Raw genomic sequence first — 22,896 nt, 5'->3', positions numbered from 1 at the left:
GAGGTGCCGCTTAAAGACTGATTTACTGTACAAAGTAACAGTTATTTTAACAACTGCAGCAGAGACACTGTGAGCAGCAATATAGATACAGTAGATACTGGTATCTTTCGCTAAAATATACTGCAGAGAACAAGAATGAAGCAAAGCTTCATCTATCTGATATATGACGGATCAGCTAATGCCAGGCATGTGACAGGACAAGTTAATGTGTTAAGACTATAAAAAGAATTTCCCATCAAAATTTTGCTTGATTAATGAGCATGTTGCAAGCCATTAACTTTTTTTTAAATGAATTAGGGATGTCATCATCTCTGGCATGGATGGCATGGAAAGAATTCAAACTTTGAAATGATTAGTTAGCCTAGCATAGTTCTCTGCTTATGATGAGAATATTCCCATTATTTCATAGTCAGCCCGTTTATACTAAACTTATGCAAACAGTATTTTTAAGCTGCACAGTTATGTGAATTCTTTGTTTGTTGTTAGTGGATTCTCAATTTAATGAAAATATAAAAATGTCCCACTCAGACTTTTACATTTTCAAAATGTTCTCTCAGGGGACACCCCTGAACCCCCATAAAGAATCTTTTCTCATACGAAAGGCCCCCATTTGTCCCATACATGGGTATCTGAGTATTCTGAATGTAAAAATATTCAAACAAAAACTGGACTGCTGTCACTCAGCTTTAAAAATTAATTGTAGATCTTTTCTTTTATTATTCAAAATCCAAGTCCCCTCGACCGAGGAACTCTGAAATATACAGTATTCAAATTTTGGTAGAAAAGATACCTCAGACCCCACTACTTTGGCTGTCTCTGGGCCCCCAATGCCACTGTCTACTTTTGAAGAGACTTTTATATATTTTTATTTTACAATGTATTATTGCTGCCAATGTGTAAAGTTAGAAAAAAACAACATTTTGAATGGCTTTGATATAAACTTGTTCTATTTGGCACCAAAGTGAATGTCATGCTGTTCACTTTCACAGCCCTGCATAGTGGATTTTATGATGTTGGCCTGGTACATGCAAAACAATATCATATTCTTGAAGGCCACCCACTACTTTACAGTGACTCGGATTCTTTTCATTTACCCCACTGCCTTACACATACCGCTGTCAGGTTAAATGCTATTTCCGGCAGGAAGGAAGACGTTTGTGGATGAATCCTGGGTGACACATTGATCTGATCAGACTGAGGATTTCATTCAGCGTCAATATTTGCTGTAACTAAATAAGCATCTCATCATAGCTACGCAGCAGCCTTGCGCTTTCTGGCAGAGGAAGCTAAACCAAACAAAGCACAGGTGCCTTGGCATGCTTGCTTTTTCTTCCTCTATAACATGAGGCCCTAGTGAGTTTTTACTCTGCTGTGGCTAATGTATTTAGAGTATAGAGGATGGGAGAAAAATCTTTCCAGGAATCGACTAAGTTGTCCGAATTTAATCCCAAGGCAGTGTTTGTGCCCTCTGTAAGTGCAGTATCCAAGGTGATGCTCCCTGGCACAAGGGTGCTGAACGTAACACAGAAGTGTTAGGTTTAGTTTACTGGTTCAGGGTTTGTTTGTTATTTATTCAGTAGAACCATTAAGGCTGTGTATACAGTGCACACAGATCACATGCTGGTCATATTTGTATCATGTCATATGTGGAGCAATACAATTCTACAGCTCAATTAAAATCTATTATGCTTAATATTGTGAGCAGTCTTTTTAGTGGTTTTTGCTTTAATATTTAATGAACTCTCTCTCTCTCTTTCCATTTCCCATTCTTCTTTATTTGTCTTTCTCACAGAATAAACCATTACCAGCAAAGGTTACAGTCATTGTACTTCAAGAAGAAGTTTGCTGAGAGGATTGCAGAGATCAAACCTAAGATTGAAGGTCTGTGTGTGTGCAGTTGTATTTATATACACTTGCGTTTCAAATCTATCAGCTTTTGGCAAATTCTTAATTTAATGCTTTTTTTAATTCAGGAATTTGAATTTAATTATATTGGCCACACCTCAAAGAATGTTAAATTGTAATTTGAATTGTAATGACATGAAGTTATTTACATAATAATTGTGTTGAATTTGTGTTTTGCGAAAATAAATAATACAATTTTTGCCATACAGCACCAAAAAGCATGTTGTTTTATGATAACTTCATATAACTTTTAATTTATATTTTTTATAGTTAACTTGATTGTTTTCTGATAACTTCAGATTAAGGTTTTCATTCATTTGTAGTTGATAATTAAGTTAAATTTGATTAAATATATGCAGTATTTTATACATTTGTATTGCATTCAGGGCTGGACTGGTAATCTGGCATAACGGGCATTTTCCCGGTGGGCCGACACAGTTTGGGGCCGATCAGGGGCGGACTGGCCATCGGGAGAACCGATGAAATGGGCAGAATCGGCCGTGATAAGCTAAAATGAGCCACAACGTTATGCAAAACAGACCACAAAAGCCGGCGCAATATGCAGGAAAGGCCAGCGAGCAAAATATATTAGTACATTTTAAAAGTAAATGTACACTTACAGCAGTTACCGCCCAGCCCTGGTGTCTACAAGCGTTATGTACTGATCATTTTAAATAATGTACTAGTTATTAGATATTAATTGTTTCAGCACTGACAAAGGCATCAAAAGAGGTGTTACACAGCAAGAATCTCAAGCAGTTGCTGGAGGTGGTGCTGGCGTTTGGCAACTACATGAACAAAGGTCAGAGAGGCAACGCGTATGGTTTCAAAATCTCCTCACTCAACAAGATTGCAGACACCAAGTCCAGCATTGACAAGTGAGAAGATATATTATAGTTTTTAAGGTGTCAACCTAGAACATACAGAACACTTCCTGATTTATAGCTTTGGCGAATATGTGGACTTATGCTGAAGTATTTGATATTAATACTGCTTTTGTCCAACTGCAGGAATATCACTCTCTTACACTATCTGATCACCATTCTGGAAAAGAAGTACTCTAAAGTCATGGTCTTCCAAGATGAACTGCACAATGTGCCGGAAGCTGCAAAAGTCAAGTAGGTATAGCTGCAGAGTGGTTAGCGTGCACTTCTTTCGTCAGCTGTAAAATTTATGGGACTTTAGGGTCTATTTGCGCTAAATGGATTTTGGAAATAGTTTTTGCGGTCGTACTCCCTCCCACCACTGGGCTCAAATCCACCCTATGGGTCATACAAGCTTTGGTTACTAACATATGCAGAGTAAAGCCCTAAATTATACTAGGAGGAAATGGGGCCCTTGGCTCTCCTGGCACTAGGTGCTGAAATATATAAGTGAAACGGATGCATGGCCACCATAGCAGAGAGAGTGTGAATGCATTTCCACTTGGTGACTTCTCAAGTTCTACGTGTTTCTCTGAAGTGTGTGCCCACAAACATTGTCCAAAGCGATACACTTTACACTTGGAAAATAGTTATGAAACCTAATTTATTCACCCACATACTGTTCCAAACCTGTATAACTTTACTTTCTGCTGTGAAACACAAAAGGAACATTTTTGAAGAACTTGGACACTGGCCATATAATAATAGTGAATGTGGACATTGTGCCAAACATCTCGGGGGGGGGGGTTTCTTCATGAGTTCTTGTGGATGAGTAAATAATGACAGAATTTTCAGTTTTAAGTCATTCCTCATAACTTTGGGCACATGCCTTAAGCTTACTGACCATACTTTACAGTACAATGGCTATAAAACTGCATGAGCCTATTTAAAGGCTGAATTCTTTTTAGTCCCACCAGCAAGACTAATGTGATAGTGCTTGCTCCACGAGTGAAGTCACAAGACAAGTTTTGACCCTGTGATCTCATTCTTAATTTCATTTGAGGGGGTAGAAAGAATGAAAAACGACTCTTGTCTGTCTGCTTCAGGCTATCATACCATGTCTTTGCATCAGTCTCATTCATTCCAAAAATAACAAATATTAAATATACGGGTCACAAGCTATGATGGGTAATGGTAGTCAATCAAAAGGAGCAGATGCGTGACTGAAAGTGTTGATATAAATGTGTGTACAGAACATTTAAGCGTTTCCATCACCATACAGTAAGTGTGCCTCTGTTTACTTTGATGGTGCAGTCTGTTAAAATGTCCTGTTTGTTTCAATGGCACAATAAAGAGACACAGTTTGATGATCAGTCACACTGAGGTCATTTCTCCAGCTAAGAAAAGCACAGCTCTAAATAGAGCCATTCACACACATTTTATGCAGGATCACTAATGGAGTGACTTCAGCCCTATCGCAGGGGTTAAATATCGAATGAGCTGCTATAATACACATCTATGTTTCTTACCAAACTGTGACCTTGTTGGATGAAATGTTAAAGAATGAGAAATCATGTATGGCACATTCATTTATTTAGACTTAGAATTGGTCCACCCAGACTACAAATAATTTCTTATAAATGTATATAATTATAAGCAATTATTTCTCCATCTTAAGCGGCATACATAATAAGGTGTGCTTACACATACTTTTTAATGCAGCACAGATTACATGCAATTATATTCCGTAGTCTTACTGGACAAATCAGCAATCTTGGAGAGACTATTTAGACTACTTTTGATTTATTATTTTAAGGTAGGCTATTTTGGCTGCCAAACTGAACATTTAGGATAAATATTCCTAAAATGCACATAAAATATATACAATTAAAGGGATAGTTCACTCAAAATGATCTAAATTAATTGTTAAATAAACTAAACCCGTATGGCATTTGTTGTTCCACAGAACACAAAAGGAAATGTTAAATTGAATGTTAGCCTCAGTCACCATTCACTTTCATGCCCAACAATTCATTGTGTGGGTGTGTGTGGGGGGTCTTAAAACAGTGCCAAGTTGTGATTGTTAGGACCTTTGATGGGAGGGAAATTTAGAGACTGGAACTTTAATAAATGTCTATAATATGTTAACACAAAATTAATGTGATCTTTCTCTTGTCTTTCCAGCATGACTGAATTGGAGAAGGAGATCAATAATCTTCGTAGTGGCTTGAAGAATGTAGAGAACGTAAGTGCACCTCAATTCCTCTTTGCAAACGTTTGTACACGAGATTGAAAGTGTCTTCTATAAAACTCTCTCTCTCTCTCTCTCTCTCTCTCTCTCTCTCTCTCTCTCTCTCTCTCTCTCTCTCTCTCTCATGCAGGAGTTAGAATACCAGAAGAATCGTCCTCAGGAGTATGGAGATAAGTTTGTGTCTGTGGTCAGCCAGTTCGTTACAGTGGCCAGTTTTAGCTTCTCTGATGTAGAGGACTCCCTCAATGAGGCCAAAGAACTGGTGAGTGAGTGTATGTGCAGGGTTGCATTTGTTTGTTTGTGTGTGTGTGTGTGTGTGTGTTTTAAGGTGCACATCCTAGTGCTCACTGAGCTTCCTTCAAAGGCCAGCTGTAGAAACAGGCTGCAGTCACCCTCTATCTCCTGCTCCACGCAGGAGCTGACCTTCAACCTCTCACTGTGAATGCTTCCTATGTAGTGACCCTGGCACTTTCACTGGCCCCCGGGGGTCCCACAGGAGATTGATGTAGAACAGGACATACAAGCCTTATTGCTTTTAAGTGTTCCAGCTGTGCCAAGAGAGACGGATAGCTTACAACTTTTGAGGGGAAATGAGTATATACATTTTTATGGCTTTGTTTTTTCATTGTTTTTGAGTGGTAACATGCAGTTAATCTATGATAGTGTACTTTTATGACAGGTATGTGATAATTTTAGTTGTTTCAGATGTAAAAACCTCAAAGTTTACTCTCAGAAATCCATACATACACACTAATAGACTTATTGAATGTGCAAAATTAGACATTTTGAAAAGGTTTTATCAGGAACCACTAGTCGACTAATTGGTTTTAAATGAATAGTTCACCCAAAAATTATAATTCTTTTATCATTTACTCACCCTTAAGGCAGTCGCACACCAGATGAGAAGTGCCACGTCGCGGCTTGGACACGGCACAGGTATCAAACATGGGGCACGTCGATGCGGTTCAGGTTGCAGACAGTACACGCAAAAGTTACCAACATTTTTCCTTCAAGAATAAAGATTAATCATTTTTATTATAATTAAAAATTTTATAATGATTTGGTTTGAAATTAATGTAAAATATGCGAGTTGCTCTCCGTGGTGTGGCAGAAATTTGAGCAGCCCCTTGAGTCGTAGCTGGGCACTGCCAACAGATGCCAAGTGGCGGTGGCAGTGTGCGTACCTTCATTGAAAACGGTTTTGAATTTTAGAACACGCCACGTCATCCACCAGACACGTCCAGTGTGCGACCCCATTTATGCAATTTCAATCTCTTATGATGTTCTTTCTTATGCAGAACACAAACAAAGATTTTTGAAGGATATACAGTATAATGTGTTAGTTTGTCCATACTTTTAAGCTCCAAAAAGGACAAAAAGACATTATAAATGTAATCCATATGACTTGAGTGGTTTAATTAATGTCTTCTGAAGTGATATGTGATGCATACGTTTCGCACCCAAAACCAATCGAATCGCTTCAGAAGACCATTAAACCACTTGTGTAATCGAGCATCTCTCATGATCACGCCAAGGACTGCATATGTCAAGGGGACAAATCTTGACTGCAGATTTCAAGATTTATAGTGAAAAAGGAGTTGCAATGGCCTTGATGCAAGATGCTCAAAAACAGTGCCAAACCAGAGAAAAAACATTTTTGGACTCACAAAAAATATAAAACTAAAAACTAAAAGTTTACTGTTTTTAAAAGTGGAATTATTTTTACTTGATACTGAATCTTAAAAACACTATGGCCATGGTGCAACACACCAAAAACAAAACAAAAAACAGGAGTTGTGGTGCAGTGGCATTGCAAAGACATCGCTAAAAATACAGAAACTAAAATAAACATCACACATGTTCTATAAATACTTCTAATGGACCTCAATTACCAACTAGTCATTTGTTGGATGTCCAGTTAATCACTGATCACTGACCTTTTGACCTATCCTGACACAAAAATTCTTCTGAGACGGCTAACCTTCGTTGGTCTCCAGTCTGATGTCAATGACAGATAAGAAAAGCAGGGAAAAAGAGAAATAAAAATATGCCCCTTGGCTCAGGCACATATAGCCCCATGGAGGAGCTGTTCCATATGGCAATGATAAAGGCACTTCAAAGGTATTGCGGAGAGGTTAGGCCTCCTCCCCTGTGGTGAGACGGCACGAGGCAGCAGAAGTGCCATGGCAAGACTCCAATCCTCTGTGTTTAGGCTGTAATCAGTCAGTGGAGAGATCTGGGTCATCAAAGACAACTAAGCTTGGCTACCGGTTCTCGTATAATTAGCAGTGCGTCATACAGTTCATTTACTAGAAGTTTGTTACATTTATGCATTTGGCAGATGCTTTTATCCTAAGCAACTTACAGTGCACTTATTACAGGGACAATCCCCCCAGAGCAACCTGGAGTTAAGTGCCTTGCTCAAAGAAACAATTGTGGTGGCTGTGGGGATCAAACCAGCGACCTTCTGATTTAACAGTTATGTGCTTTAGCCCACTACGCCACCACCACTTGTTAGACTCCCATAGTTTGTTATGGGGCTGTCTGCATAACAAGTAAAGAACAACTCTTGCTTTGCATGTAAGGCCACGTCCACACTAATACATTTTCGTTTAAAAACTCTGTATTCCTAACGTCATAATTTTCCAAAGTACACAGTACTAGATAGCAAGTCTTCGGTGGAGAAAAATGCTGTTCCAGTGTGAATGAGAGGTGTAAACATAGCAAAATCAAACCGTTTACAACTGAAAACGCATTAATGAGGATGTGGCCTAAAATTTAAAGGTGAAGGTTGTCACATTGTTTGTGATTTTGTATGTTGAATAAATGTTTAGAGCGAGATCTTTGAGATCTTAGGATCACACAGTATTTTCTCAAATCAATCATGAAAAGTCCCTTTAATGCAAGCAAGTTCACTTGGCGACCATCTTGGTAATGTTCTTGAGTGAAAATTAGCGAAACATAGGATGGCAGGTGAAGAGACATTCATTATGGTGAAGAGACATTCATAATTGTTTATAATAATAAGGCCAGGGACTATTTAGCCCATGTGGACCACTGATATTAACATAAATGGGAGAAATTGGAACACCCAACATATTTAAGGAAGTCCTGTCTTACAGGTAAAAGAGACATCAGACATCACCTAACAGTCAACTCGAGAAAGTGCATATGCATCAGCTGATCCAAACTGAAAAATAGTGGGCTTTATTATGATCGAAGCTACGGAAGCACAATTTGCGATACCATTAGCTATGTTTCCATCCAAGTTGCGAATTTGATTAATGCAAAAAACCATAACGCAAAAATAATGTGCGAATAAATCCACGTTTCCATCCCATATTTCCATTCCCATCTCTTTTATTAATAAAATACTCGTGGTTTAGAGCACACAAATAAAACACTGTAAAGAACTTTGTCTCATGTCTGGCCATGACAGCATGTCACACAGTTCTGGGAGCACAATGTGTGTGCATTCATCCATCTTTATGACTTTACCGTGTGAATCTAAAAGTTATTTTTCAAAAGAGTCAATAAACCTACTCTTTGGCACAGTTCAAGTTTGTTTTAGACTTATTTGCTCTGCGATCTCTTTGCAGGCTTTGGATTTTCTAGACACCGTTATTTCAGGGTGACCAAAGCACCCTGAACCTTGTCCGCTGGTTAGTCCAGTTACGAACTAATTATTCAGTCACATTAATTTTTTGATGCGTATCTTGTATTCCTACTAAATTCAACAGGTGTTTATTCGGTAAATGTGTTTTCATCATAGTTTATAAATTCATAGTTCATATTTGCATTATAAATAATCAAATAAAAAACGTATCCACATCAAGTGAGCGGATACATTTTTTATGTGCATTTTGGAGATTTGTTTTTGCATCATGATGTTTCCATCCAGCAGTTTTTAATGTGATATCCCAAAATGTGGTTAAATAAACGATAATGGAAACATAGCTATTGTTGTCAGATATCACTGCTAATTTGAAATATGTTCTTTGATCATAAGATTTTCCAACCAATGTGGAGATTTCTGTCTTTCCCCATTCAAGTAGGCAGGAGCTGTACTTTAATGCTGCTTATTTACATTGAAAATAGCTGCCCAGCCTGCCCAGGTGCATGTTTGTTTTTTTGCAGATATAGTGCATTTATTTTTAAATTATAGGATCAAATGGGCAGATTGAGTTGAATGTGTACCACCTGAAAATGTAAATATGCCAATGTTAGCCACAGACAGTGGATGAAACAGAGAAAGTTTTGCCAACTGTACAAAAGTGCAGGAACAACTCAGGGCAACTTTTTCCTAATGCGTGAAATTTCAGGAAGTAAAAGAAAAACGGATGCTGCATTAACCATTCATTTTTAACACATTAATTTGTCCAGCCCTAGTTTGGTTATAAGTTCTCCAAACATTCCTGATGAATATTATCAAATCGTCCAATCAGGTATCACTTTTCTTCATGAATACAAACAAACTTCCCCTACCATTCTACATTTTGTAAATTGTCCACCTGAGCAGCTATTTTCTATGTACAGTTAAAGGTTGAAGTCATTACAACTATTTCTTTTTTTAACCACTCCACAGATTTAATGTTATAAAGCTATAGATTTGGCAAGTCGTTTAGGACATCTACTTTGAGGATGACACGAGTAATTTTTTCAACAATTGTTTACACACAGATTGTTTCACTTTTAATTGACTATATCACAATTTATGTGGGTCAGAAGTTTACATACACCAAGCTAACTGTGCCTTTAATCAGCTTGGAAAATTCCAGAAAATGATGTCAAGCCTTTAGACAATTAGCTTCTGATAGGAGGTGTACTGAATTGGAGGTGTACCTGTGGATGTTATTTTAAGGCTTACCTTCAAACTCAGTGCCTCTTTGCTTGATATTGTTTGAAAATCAAAAGAAATCATCCAAGAACTCAGAAACAATAATGTGGACCTCCACAAATCTGGTTCATTCTTGGGAGCAATTTCCAAATGCTCAAGAAGGAGACAAATTCTGTCTCTTAGAGATGAACATAGTTTGGCGCAAAAGTGCAATTCAATCAAAGAACAACAGCAAAGGACCTTGTGAATATGCTGGAGGTAACAGGTAGACAAGTATCTATATCCACAGTAAAACAAGTCCTATATCAAAATAAACTGAAAGGCTGCTCAGCAAGGAAGAAGCCACTGCTCCAAAGCCACCATAAAAAGCCAGACTACAGTTTGCAAGTGCACATGGGGACAAAGATTTTACTTTTTGGAGAAATGTCCTCTGGTATAATGAAACAGAAATTTAACTGTATGGCCTTAATGACCATTGTTATGTTTAGAGGAAATAGGGTGAAGCTTGCAAGTTGAAGAACACCATACCTAACAGTGAAGCATGGGGGTGGCAGCATCATGTTGTGGGGGTGCTTTGCTGCAGGAGAGACTGGTGCACTTCACAAAATAGATGGCATCATGACAATGGAAGATTATGTGGATATATTGAAGCAACATCTCAAGACATCAGCCAAGAAGTTAAAGCTCTGTTGCAAATGGGTCTTCCAAATGGACAAAGACCCCAAGCATACCTCCAAAGCTGTGGCAAAATGGCAAAAAGGACAATGTCAAGATATTGGAGTGGCCATCACAAAGCCCTGACCTCAATCCGACAGAATTATAAAAGCTGAAATATATAATTCTCTCTACTATTATTCTGACATTTCACATTCATAAAGTAGTGATCCTAACTGACCTAAGACAGGGAATGTTTTCTATGATTAAATGTCAAGAATTGTGAAAAGCTGAGTTTAAATGTATTTGGCTAAGGTGTATGTAAACTTCTGATTTCAAATGTAGGTAACAGTCTTTCAAGTACATCTGCTCTCTACTTGAATGAGGAAAGACAGAAATCTCAAAATCTCCTTGTCAAGATTGTTTCAGCTGCCTTATCAAGCATTACAATTGCATCCATTAAGTTTGTCTCCTCATACCTATACTGCGTCTTATGTCTGTGGCTCATGCCATTACTATGAATGTTAAAGCAGGGAATACCTTTCATTTGACCAATGTTTTATGTTCTCCAGTTCTTAAAAGCAGTGAAGCACTTTGGTGAGGACTCTAATATGATGCAGCCTGATGAGTTCTTTGGGATATTCGACCAGTTCTTGCAGTCCTTTGCAGAGGCCCGTCAGGAGAATGAGAATGTGCGTCGACGCAAAGAGGAGGAAGAGCGCAGGGTACGGATGGAGGCTCAGGTCTGTCTATGAACCTTTAACAAAAGCCTTTGAATTTGGGAAGGAAACCCCAAGTCCTCTGAAACTGTTTAAGAGTAATATACAATGTAACATTTATTATCTTCATAATGAATCTCTTCATACTTCTCCCCTGTGCTAAAACCTCTTTCACTGTCAAATCTTCTCTTTTGTCTTTCAGCTCAAGGAACAGCGGGAAAAAGAGAGGAAGGCTCGCAAGGCCAAAGAGAATGGAGAGGACGACGGTGGCGAGTTTGATGACCTGGTGTCTGCTTTGCGTTCTGGAGAGGTTTTCGATAAAGATCTGTCCAAGATGAAACGCAATCGCAAACGCATCAACAGCCAGACATCAGATACTGGCCGGGAGCGTCCAATTACCAAGCTTAACTTTTGAACAGCAGTCAACCAGAACAACTATTAAGCTTAAGTACTGAGATGCATATTATTGGGATCCACTTCATTACAACCAAACAACCGCCTTTTGGTGGTGAATGTCTGCAGAATACTCATTAGCACCTCACCTCAGATTAAACACTACACTCTCTGGGGTGAGAGAGAGAGCAAGCATGTTTACCCAAAGACAGTTCATTTGTCATAAACCTTGTGTGACTGTAATATGGAACCTTTCTAAATTCAGAGAGAAGGGACTCTCAAAAATGAGAGAATGTGGTTGCCAAATGAAACTAATTTCACTATAAATTCCTCTGAGCTTGTTGCCTTGGTGCTGGACAAAGACTGGGATGATAAACGGACAAATCTTGCAGGTAGGCCAGCTATTGACAGGATATGAGTCAAGAGCTCACTTTCCTGTCAATATATAGCAAACAGCAAATGTTGTCAACCCCTTTTTTTCCTCTTACAGTAATAATTAATCAGCAGACTGACTTCATCATTACTTTGACACTTGACATGCTGAAGTGTAAACCATTTCCAAACTATTCCAATTGCTTTTTTTCTGATTCATTAAAGGTTAGAATGGATAGTTATTTAAAAGAGGCTTAATGACAAGTGAAAATAGTTCAACGTTATTATATGTCTGTAAAATCCTGTACAGCAACTGCAACTTTGGGGTGGGGGTGGGTTGCCCCTTTTTATTGTTACATAAGGAGTGTTTTTAAGGTATATTTCTGACATAAACAACCAGTGCTATGGATTGCTTATCTCAGAAAAGGCATTTTAGAAGATGATTGCATTGTGATATCCGGTACAATCTTATTCAAAATGACCTTTTAAAGGTGTGCCGCTGGTGCCCATGTTGTCTTAAACACTGTGGACGGTCATTGTACAGATTCTATGCAGTTCCTGATGTCAAGTGTTGGTCTCTCTGTTTGAGGACTTCTTTATGTGAAATGTAGTATTTAAAATGAATCATGGCAATACTCCTCCATTCTGTTCTTCCTTACTGACTGGAGTCTCTACTTTTTTTTTTTTATCAGTAGCCTAGTTGTATGGTGTGACAAAGTTTCCTTTTTGCAATGTAAGATACCTCCATTGGACTTTTATAATTTAATGAAAATACAGCCTTCCATTGTAAGATTGTAAGATGACTCTTATAAGAATAAATGGAAGAAAATTAAACGTTCTATTAGTTTTTTTTTTGTTTGTTACACCATCATTTTGCTCTGTTTCACGGAAACCTGGCTGAGTGAAGCCATCCCGGACATCTGCCTGGACATTACATCTGCCTGGCTTTCAGCTGTTCAGAGAGTTATCAGGGAGAACGAGAGGCGGTGAAACATGCTTTTACATCCACGAAAGTTGGTGTACAGATGTAACAGCGTTGAAGATGTGCTGTCCTATTTTAGAGGAGCTCTTCATTAACTGTAAGCCTTTCTACTCGCTGTGGGAGTTTTCCTGGTTTATTCTGGTGAGTGTTTGGAATGCAGCATTGCAACAGCTGGCTGATAATTTCACAGACATGGAGCAACAACTTCTAGACTCTCTTATCATTATTCTGGGAGATTTAAATAAATCTAGCCTCGCCTGTGAACTGTCAAAATACAAAAACAACACATCACGACCCCACCAGAAATATGACCAAATTGGACCACTGCTACACCACTGTAAAGAATGTCAATCTCTCTGTCCCTCTTGCAGCTTTAGGACTCTCTGACCACTGTCTGGTTCATTTTCTCCTAAGCAGAAAGTAAAATCAGCAAAGCCTGTTGTAAGGACCGTAAAGAGAGGGACCAATGAAGCAGAGCTGGAACTACAAGCCTGCTTTGACTGCTCTGAATGGAGTGTATTTGAGGTTGCTGTCACAGACCTGGACAAGCTCATAGATATTGTGACATCATATATCAATTTCGGTGAGGATATGTGCATCCCTACTAAGACAGTTTTATCATTCAATAATGATAAACCAAGGTTTACAGGAAAACTCAGACAGCTTCGTCATGCCAAAGAGGATGCTTACAGAAGTGGGGATAAAACATTGTACAACCAGTCCAGGAACACACTTACTAAGGTGAAACATGCTTTTACATCAACGAAAGTTGGTGTACAGATGTAACTGCATTGAAGATGATGTGCTGTCCTAATTTAGTGGAGCTCTTCATTAACTGTAAGCCTTTCTACTCGCTGTGGGAGTTTTCCTGGTTTATTCTGGTGAGTGTTTCTAATGCAGCATTGCAACAGCTGGCTGATAATTTCACAGACATGGAGCAACAACTTCTAGACTCTCTTATCATTATTCTGGGAGATTTAAATAAATCTAGCCTCACCTGTGAACTGTCAAAATACAACATATCATTTTCTGTGAGGATATGTGCATCCCTACCAAGACATTTTTATCATTCAATTACTATAAACCAAGGTTTACAGGAAAACTCAGACAGCTTCGTCATGCCAAAGAGGATGCTTACAGAAGTGGGGATAAAACATTGTACAACCATGCCAAGAACACACTTACTAAGGAAATCAGAGTGACTGAAAGAAGCTACTCTTAAAAGCTGAAAAAAAAAAAAAAAAAAGTTTTCAGCCAACGATCCTGCATCTGTGTGGATAGGCCTAAAAAGCATCCTCAAGTACAAGACACCTCCCCCTCACTCTGTAGAGACTTTGCAATAATGCTCATTCTGATCAGTTTAACTTGCTTCTCTATAATGAATGGCAAACAAAAGCATAAAATAATGGCGTTTGTTTGATGATCATAATTAACAATTAAAAGATCACACCAACATGAATAGAGGGTCAATTTCATGACTTTTTTTCTTAAACTGACATAAAATACAAAATAATGTATTCTAAATTGTTATGAAACTGCCATTTAAGAAAGAAGAATTCTTTAGAACATCAAATCGAACAGACTTGCTGGTTTACTAGTACTGTGACAAGCTACAGTCACAGACAGCATTTATTTCACTGTTTGAATGTGTTGTCATTTACAAAGAATCTACATTGGAAGAGTTACTTGTTCTCATGTAACAGTTTGTAAATATACCTGAACTCACAAAAGAGACTGTAGTCTAACACTGTACCTGCATTCAAGCAGAAATATATGTTGTAACCTCTTAACTGACTCTACGCAGGAGGGAGCCTCCACTCAGGGGGTCATCTCACTCCTGAGTGAAACTGGCCACTCTGCTGTAGTGAGCATGACCTGTGACGTCCATGATCACAGCGTTGAAGTCTTCACACATGGCCTCCTTTAACATTAGACAAGCTGAATTTATGAACTCGTGACTCCAGGGGTGGTAGTCAGCGTCAGTACTTGCTGAGATACCCAGGCCCCCCCATCAGTCCTTTATTGAACTGAAGAGCAATGCGAGCAGTGACCCCTGACCCAGTTGGGCTTCTATTCACCTGACAACACAGAAAAGGTTCTATCATGGAAATGTAATAATCAACCAATGTTTGTTCCATATTGTGTTTAGTCTTGAAGTGCAAAACTTCTTGTGTACAGAGAATTTGTGCATTGTCAGTTCGGACAACAAAGGCACAGTACATTACCTGTGAGTCAGCAAACACACACATTGGCAGTGGGCTCTTCAGAGAATGCATCTTTGCCATCAGTAAGGATTTGTGCCATAGAGGAAGGCCATATCCTCACTAACAGTATTGTGCAAGTGTCACCTATCACAGGATCATTACAAAAGTCAATCCAGAGTAAATACGAAATAAAATAATAATAACAGGCAAAAGAGAAGATAATGCGAAATATGGTAGGTTTATGTTTCTTTCTTTTAAGCAACGCAAACTTGCAGTTAATGTGTGCAAATAAAACATTTTGTCACTACAGGTATACAATTCTATTGCAAATATTTGCTGCTTGCAATCAGTAAAGGCAAACTTGCAGAGACAACGGACAATCTATTACTACAGCCAAACTTTTCATTCAAGTATTTCAACTTTGTGAATAGAAAAACATTTTAAAATGCATGAAATCCTGGTATGGATTTATTTGACCACAGCTCAATACCTGGGATTTCACAGCATTAGTCACAGCAGCGGCTGCATCCACTAAATCTCTGGTTTGGGACTTGCTGACATCCAATCTGAACTCATAAGCACTCACAAAAGCATAAAGAGCTTCACCATTGCTTATACCCACAACGATGGACCCATAACCTGCAACAGAGACATTTACATTGAGGAAAAAAAAAAGGACAACAAAGAATTAAACAGTTCCTTCAAAGACGTGTGGAATTTTCATTTGCCATTTTCACTGATCTCCTATTTAAGCTTAATAATAATAATAATAATATTATTCTGAGGCCCCAATTTTCTAAAACATGTTAGCAACACATAGCTACATGATAGCAATGGCTAGCTACATGCTAACACATACGTGCAATGACGCAACTTGTTAGATAGAAATGCTTGAAAGTGCTAGAAATGCCTAGAAACATGATAGTATTGCCTAGGGACATGCTAGCAACACATTGGGTGCTTGTGATTTTTGAAAATCGATGGTGGAATTTGTTGAATGGAATATGTTCTCATTCAAGTGTCACTTCAGAGTGATTTTTGCACAGCTGCAATACCTCGGTTCACTTGCCATTATGTTATTGAACTTATTATTATATTCATAATAAATCCAAATAATTTAAGATGCACTGTTGAAGTATGTGACAATTATGGTTTATTTAAACTGCAAATCTGAAACACCAATTAAAACTTGTGTCAGATGTGAAGTGGGAGTAGAATTTACCTGCGCCAGGTGCATGGACCAAACAGTCTTCCGCATAGGATGCTCTTGTGCTTCGTCGATATAGAGTAAGTAAGCTTCCTTTCCTTCATAGTTTGTCTTTGCCTCATCGTGGTGCATTTAAAGAATTGATACGTCCTTAATGATGGCAGAATTTGACCGGTTTCCGGGTCATGGGCTCGAGGACAGGGGAGTGAGGAAACGAGAATGCACAATTTCAGAATGGAGAAGCACCCCTAGCTGCATACTAAAACATGCTAGCAATGCCTAGCTACATACTATCTATCAGTCTTTCAAACTATCTGTCTGTCAGACTAAAGGGCCTGTAAAACCTTCAAACTATCATGATAATATTGTCTTGATCAGATCATATTGCTCATATGCAGCAAAAGCAAAGGCTGGGACAATGTGGAATATGACAGGCCCAGTTTCCCCATCAAAATACTGAGCCAAAGCCTTCACTAAGCCACAGGGGCAGTGCATGTTTATGTGTGTCTCTGGGGAAGTGGATGCTTTAATCAAGCCATAATCCACTGCAAACCATCTGAGTGCAATGACAGCATGTCCACACATGGTGCTGTACCCTTCATTGTTCATGAACAGTGGCTGATCTTGACCCCAAGATCAGCCTCTGGCAACTCACTTCTGACCATCAGGGCCCCATTCATGTTGTAGTGACCACATGGCTCAAACATTAAAACCCTGCAAAGAGGATCAAGATGCTCCTGGTGAGATTGGTGACACCCTTGACCTCTGAAAACCTGCTCAGGATAATGCGCAGTGGTTCTCCACCTGTGTGCTTGTCCACTGTAGACAACACTGGCCTGTCATGAGGGGTAAGCTTTGGAAACTCCATCGATCACTACAGAAAAAAATAAATCCTCAATGGTGACACTTTACAATGGGATTGTATTCAATAACATACTATACTAATAATATATGTTCCATAATGTACTAATGCACGTTTTATATTAAAAGTTGGATATGTTCATATTAATTAATGCAATATGAACTAACATACAGTAAATGATCAATAGTATTTTGATAAATTAATATTAATCAAGATAGATTACATTTCTATGAATGTGACTGTTCAGTTAAATAGATAAGAATTGTGAAAAATAACTTTTTTGGAGTTCTGTTTAAATTCATGTTGGAAAGTCGTACAGAAGCTCAATGCTGCCTCCATGTGGCCTGCATGAGGATGCAATTTTAGGGCCCCTGATGAACTTGTGTCAAGACAAGTCGTTTATATGTAATTTGCAAAGCTTGCATAGGGTATACGAGGCATTGAAATGCTGAAGACGAAGCTTACGGCAGAACACTGACACTGCAGAAAATTGTGCAAGTAAAACGCAGACAAAGTGTATGTAATGGTAAATAAAAAAGTATGAAGTGTAAAAAAAGGAATGAAAGTTGAATCCTCCATACAGAATATAAAAACAACAACAAACTTCTATAGTCTTCCTGAGGTAGGGGGTGTTGTAGGAGTCATAAACAAATTCAAATAGGCTACCTATAATTATTGGCATACAGTATGACAATATTTATTGGTTCATGAATTTCATACCAGACTGTGACAGTACAGCATAGTTGTCTTTGCTATTTGTAAGGCAATAAACATTAGTAAAATATGATGAGCAATGACAATATAACAGCATTTGTTACCACATATGACAGTAAGCGTAGTGATGGTTTCCCCCAAACAAACAAACAAAATCACTTTGCTTTAGCTTGCAATCCACCGATTACTACTATTTCTGAAAAGCGTTAACAGATGACTGTCAAAAAGAGCCCAAATGTACCTCGATTCCGCCTGTTAGTAATTTGATTTTTTGTGTCTCTATTTAAAAGTTTATTTTTGTTTTAGGTATTAGGCCAGTATTCTAAAAGTTTATATAAAACAGTAAAAAGAGGTCTGATTTGATGATTATCGCCATCAGCATTAACAGTATTTAAGACTCGTTTCTTGATTTCGATCATGCGAATGAATGAATCCTTTTGAATCGAGTCTTTTAATGATTAATTCTTATTCAAATAGCGTTTATCTGTCACTGGCAATAAAACGCTAACTAACAGTAAAAAAAATAAAAAAAAAAAAAATCAGGAAGTAAACACGTATTTTATTGCAAAAAGAAGACATAAAATACCGCGCGGCCACTTCTTGGACGCTTTCAAACGATTCGACTTTTTGAACCGGTTCATTTAAACTGACCATCAGAGCGACAGTGGTGCCTAAACTTTTGCATACGACTGTATCAATATTGTTTTTTTTTTTTCCTTCTTCATGATAAACTCATTACAAAGTGTTACTGAAGATATCTGTGTTTGTATCTGTGAAATATTTTCTGGTATATGCTTGGCTAAAACTCAGCCAGGTGGTCCCTTATGTATTTGTGTGTTTGTGTGCACGTGTGTGTGTTCTCCGCAGGGGTGGAGCAGTCGAGGGTCGCATCCTGCTGAGAGAGACTGGACAACTAGATGACCCTAACCACTCACAGGTACATGCGCTCATGTGTTACATGTGTGACACTGTGTTTCTTTATCTATACAGTATATTACCTGTGCAGTATTTTTTTACCAGTTGCTCACACTAACATATATCCTGCATGACTTTATCCTGACAGGAACTTGTGTCTGTGGGCTTTCAATTTGCCTGATGTTAACATGGCATGTTTTGGTGATGTGGTCAATTGTTGTGCTTGTAGTCAAACACAGAGATTAACCTTAATCTCATTAGCTCTCATTGGCTGTTGTTGACCTTAAGCACATGGACAGCTCAAAATAGTTAATCTGCTAATATTGGCTAGGGCTGCTGAGGAGCGTGTTCGGATGTTCTGTGGTCCTTCACCTCATTTGTAATAACTGCAGCTTTGGTCTCGGTCTCTCTCTCTCACACTCACTCACTCACTCACTCATAGGCCATTGTCCATACCAAAACTGTGGAGATGAAACAGATACCCGAGAGGACCATCATCAACCCCTGCTCCACTCAGGAATTAAAAGTTACTCTACAGGAACCTCAGAGCAGGTAAACTGTATTTTGCCACTCATGTGCGAGTCACTGCCTTTAGATTATAAATTGATATATTTTCCTACTTTGGCAATATTATCTGAGGAAGTTAGTTGATTTTATCAAGTTAAATGGAACACCTAAAATAAATATTAAGGCCTTTATACAGTGTGGTCCAAATTCTGAGATCACACTGAAAATATGGGATTCTAAATCCAATTAAAACCAGTAAAAGAGATGCTATGATGTAAAATGAAAAATAAATATTTAAGATTGTGCACTATTTTTAGGTCTTATTTCCTTGCTTCCATTGAAGTATAAAAGATGCTCTTTGAAAGATTCTCCAATCTGCTTTTGAAACAACTTGTGAGAATCATGCCATCTCGAGTTCATTAAAGCAAAGGGGAGGCATTCCAATATTAAGCAATTCTGAAATTCATGTTAATTCTGCACTCTGTAACAAATTAAATGTTTAGCATAGAATGTACTAACCCTCTCTTTGAATCAGGGCTTATGCAGATTTGGGGGTGTCAATTTAAAATGAGTGGGCCTTAAAGGCAGATTTAAAATGAGAGTGATATTAGGCTACACAATATTTTTCTTTGTAACTGGGTGGGTATGAGTAACAACTGTGTGGGCCAGGGCCCACCTGCTTTGAAGTGATTGCATATATCATGGTTGGAACTGAACCAGTGCTCTCCAATAACACCAATGTTATTTTTTTTACATTGCTCAGAATGAAGTCCCTTGAAACTGCAGTAGTGCTGCTGGAGTCAGCTGATATTCGGATTAGACTGATCTCAGATCAGCTGAAACAAATCAATCAAAATCCTGTGAATATTAGAAACTTTACTTTTGCTGATGCCAAAACTCTACATGAAGACCTAAAGGTACAACATCCAAATTCATCTACATGCATGTAAATCTGGTCTGGATTTCATGGTTTTCCTGGGACAATACTGTATTTTACACCCTTTCAAATGCCCAGAATTAATTGAAATCCTGTGTTTTAGAAAATCTAGTACTGTAACATTTTGATTGTGTCATTTTAAAATGCAGGACGATTTCCAAATAAGTAAAAATTGTAATGTGAATAATTTGAGGGTTCCCATTGTCATGGAAAACCTGGAAATATCAGGACATTTTAATATGATGTGAATTCCAGGTCTGGAAAAGTAATGGACATTTCTAATATTGTACAGAGTAAAATTAAGGCTCCGCCTTTCAAGACGACACAAAATCTGACTGCACTGCTTGGCTATTATGAATAAAACTATGCTGCATTTAAAAAAAAATAATAGACTTTGGAGACATGTCCATTTTGTTTATGGGACTCTAATGTATAAGATAATATACAGTTTTACAACATGAATGCTGCTCAGATTGCAAAGTTTGTTGAAGAATGACTACGAAGGCTAATTCTTTCAGGCGAGATCGTATGTAAACAATGGAGAATATATCAATATTTCTCAGATTTATCACTTTTATGGACAAAAAGTGCTATTGAATGTTTTTCAATGAACGCTTGCCATGGACAATTGACCCAAGTGTGGCGAACTGGATTCATTCAGCGATCGTGTTTTCATAAAAAAGGTATGAAGTCCCGTTTTGATATTGCATATTTTCATTTGAACTCCTGGCACAAATAACTAAATTGCTGTTTCTGGATAATTGCTATCATGAAACAGAGATCGGATATCAATGTTGAAACCTCAGACCTTTGAAAAGATGTATAATTTGTTAATTCATTACATATATAGACGGTAAATTATATATTAAATGTAAGCAGAGTGACGTCACCACTGCATGTGGGGAAATGCATATCAACAGGTTAATAGAAAGGCTTTGTAATAGTAAAATGGGGCAAGAACTTTGTTCAATTTCAAACCAGGGAGGGGCTCTCTCAGGTGGATGTGACCAATGAGCCAAATGTCTGAGACCGAATGCATAATAATAAAACAAAATCTTGGGTAGGCCTAGCCCAGCTTTGTCAACTGGCCTATGTAACTTATTGAAATGTAACATGGGACGCTTTCCATTCCAAATAAATGACTTTGCTATAATATCAAATTGCTAGAAATAAGAGACACCTACATGGAGAGATTGAAGTAGGTTGTTGAATTTTGGAATACAATTCATTTTAATAACATTAACCTTTCCACTCATTGATAAATGTAATGAAGCCCACCTGCCCACATCACTTGAAAACCTTTTTATTAAGGGGACAAAATTAACTCCAATCCTAATTTGCTGGGAATAAAATGCCCAAATACTTAATGCCCTGTTTGGGCCATTGAAAGGCAAACGGCTGAAAAGCTGTTACTAGGCAGTACGCAGTCAGAGCCAACGCTTCAGATTTAGACCAATTAACTCTGTATCCCCAAAATTCTGAAAAGGAATTGATAATTCTGTGGAGGCAAGGCATAGATCTAGTGGGGTCGGAGATGAATAATAAAATATCATCCGGGTTAAGTAAAAGCTTATTCATCACACCGCTGTCACCCCTGGAAAATCATCCTCCTTTCTTATTACTGCTGCTAATGGTTCCAGGGCAAGACAGTATAAATGGCTATTTCTGATTGTTTTAAATCCAATAATCATGAATAACTGGAAATTTAATGGAAAAGTCTTGGAAATTCATTGGTCAAAAATTGTGGGAGCTCTCGTTCTAAAACTTTCCTGGGAAAAGTAGGACACTAGTCAACCCTACTTTTTAATGTTGTGATTTTTGCTTCCTCGTAGGCCAGGAAAACATGCATTCAGATCTGTATTACATAAGTATGATACACTTTGCATAACTGATGCACTTTGCATGCTTTACAGATTTTACAATCCTACCTTTCTGTTCTTTGTCCAGCATCTACATGAAAGTATCGAGAAAGAGCTGTTTCTCTTCGATCAGAGTGAAAGTTTAATTAGTGACCCTGCTGATCTGAGTCACATTGAGCTCCAAGCTTTCCCTCTGCAGCAAACTCTCCACAGCCACACAAAATGCTTGGAGGAGCTAAGGCAACGTCTGGGAAAGACTGAGTCATCCCTTGTGGCCCTTGGGAAGCTCCTATCCCATCTCCAGCTGGCAAATGAAGACCTCACTGCAGCTCAGAGCACCTCAGCCTCTGCACAAGAATGCAGTTCCAGATTGCCTGCCTTTCAGCAAAATTTTCAACAGGCCAGAGAAGAATCAGTTCGGCTGGATCAAGCAATGGATGATGCCGGCATGAGGATAGCTCTGGATGACAAACTAGGCAACTGTCATGAGATTGTATCAGCTATGGCTCTGCTTGCTAAAGAGGTTGAGGCCAGACTGGCTCCAGGGCTGAGGCGAGCTGAAAGAGGTGGTAAAGGAAGAGATCAGGGAGAACAGAAGGAGAGAGCATTTGTTAGAAAGATGACATTGCAGGTCACACTAAAAGAGGTGCTGGTGGCACTGGAAAGATACGGGCTGAAGGAGCCCACACTTCCGGCACTACAACACAGGTAAATG

The 22,896-nt window shown here is 38.4% G+C and overlaps 2 protein-coding genes and 1 pseudogene across 4 annotated transcripts in view; 2 read left to right on the top strand and 1 right to left on the bottom strand.

Moving 5' to 3' along the window:
• The window catches only part of LOC127624163 (disheveled-associated activator of morphogenesis 1-like), a 122,199-nt gene extending 109,270 nt beyond the window's left edge, over positions 1–12,929 (top strand). For 2 of the 3 annotated variants that reach the window (XM_052098851.1, XM_052098850.1), the window contains exons 20-26: positions 1,793–1,881; positions 2,615–2,783; positions 2,916–3,023; positions 4,953–5,013; positions 5,150–5,281; positions 11,083–11,253; positions 11,432–12,928. In XM_052098851.1, the coding sequence (XP_051954811.1) occupies positions 1,793–1,881; positions 2,615–2,783; positions 2,916–3,023; positions 4,953–5,013; positions 5,150–5,281; positions 11,083–11,253; positions 11,432–11,644 (943 nt within the window). In that variant the 3' untranslated portion in view covers positions 11,645–12,928. Of the gene's footprint in view, positions 1–1,792; positions 1,882–2,614; positions 2,784–2,915; positions 3,024–4,952; positions 5,014–5,149; positions 5,282–11,082; positions 11,254–11,431 lie in introns of all 3 variants that reach the window. The other variant, XM_052098853.1, reaches the window with a different exon arrangement.
• Positions 12,930–14,762: 1,833 nt separating this feature from the next.
• On the bottom strand, positions 14,763–17,255 carry LOC127623911 (trans-L-3-hydroxyproline dehydratase-like; annotated as a pseudogene).
• Positions 17,256–19,347: 2,092 nt separating this feature from the next.
• Positions 19,348–22,896, top strand: part of LOC127623910 (nesprin-2-like) — a 108,881-nt gene continuing 105,332 nt past the window's right edge. Inside the window, exons 1-3 of the mRNA XM_052098501.1 lie at positions 19,348–19,430; positions 20,149–20,302; positions 22,270–22,889. Of these exons, the coding sequence (XP_051954461.1) occupies positions 19,348–19,430; positions 20,149–20,302; positions 22,270–22,889 (857 nt within the window). The remainder of the gene's footprint in view (positions 19,431–20,148; positions 20,303–22,269; positions 22,890–22,896) is intronic.

Source organism: Xyrauchen texanus, chromosome 30 (genome assembly GCF_025860055.1).
Source record: "Xyrauchen texanus isolate HMW12.3.18 chromosome 30, RBS_HiC_50CHRs, whole genome shotgun sequence".
Taxonomy (NCBI): Eukaryota; Metazoa; Chordata; class Actinopteri; order Cypriniformes; family Catostomidae; genus Xyrauchen; species Xyrauchen texanus.
Note: the sequence above shows the minus strand (reverse complement) of the source record. Positions and strands in the feature narration are given on the sequence as shown.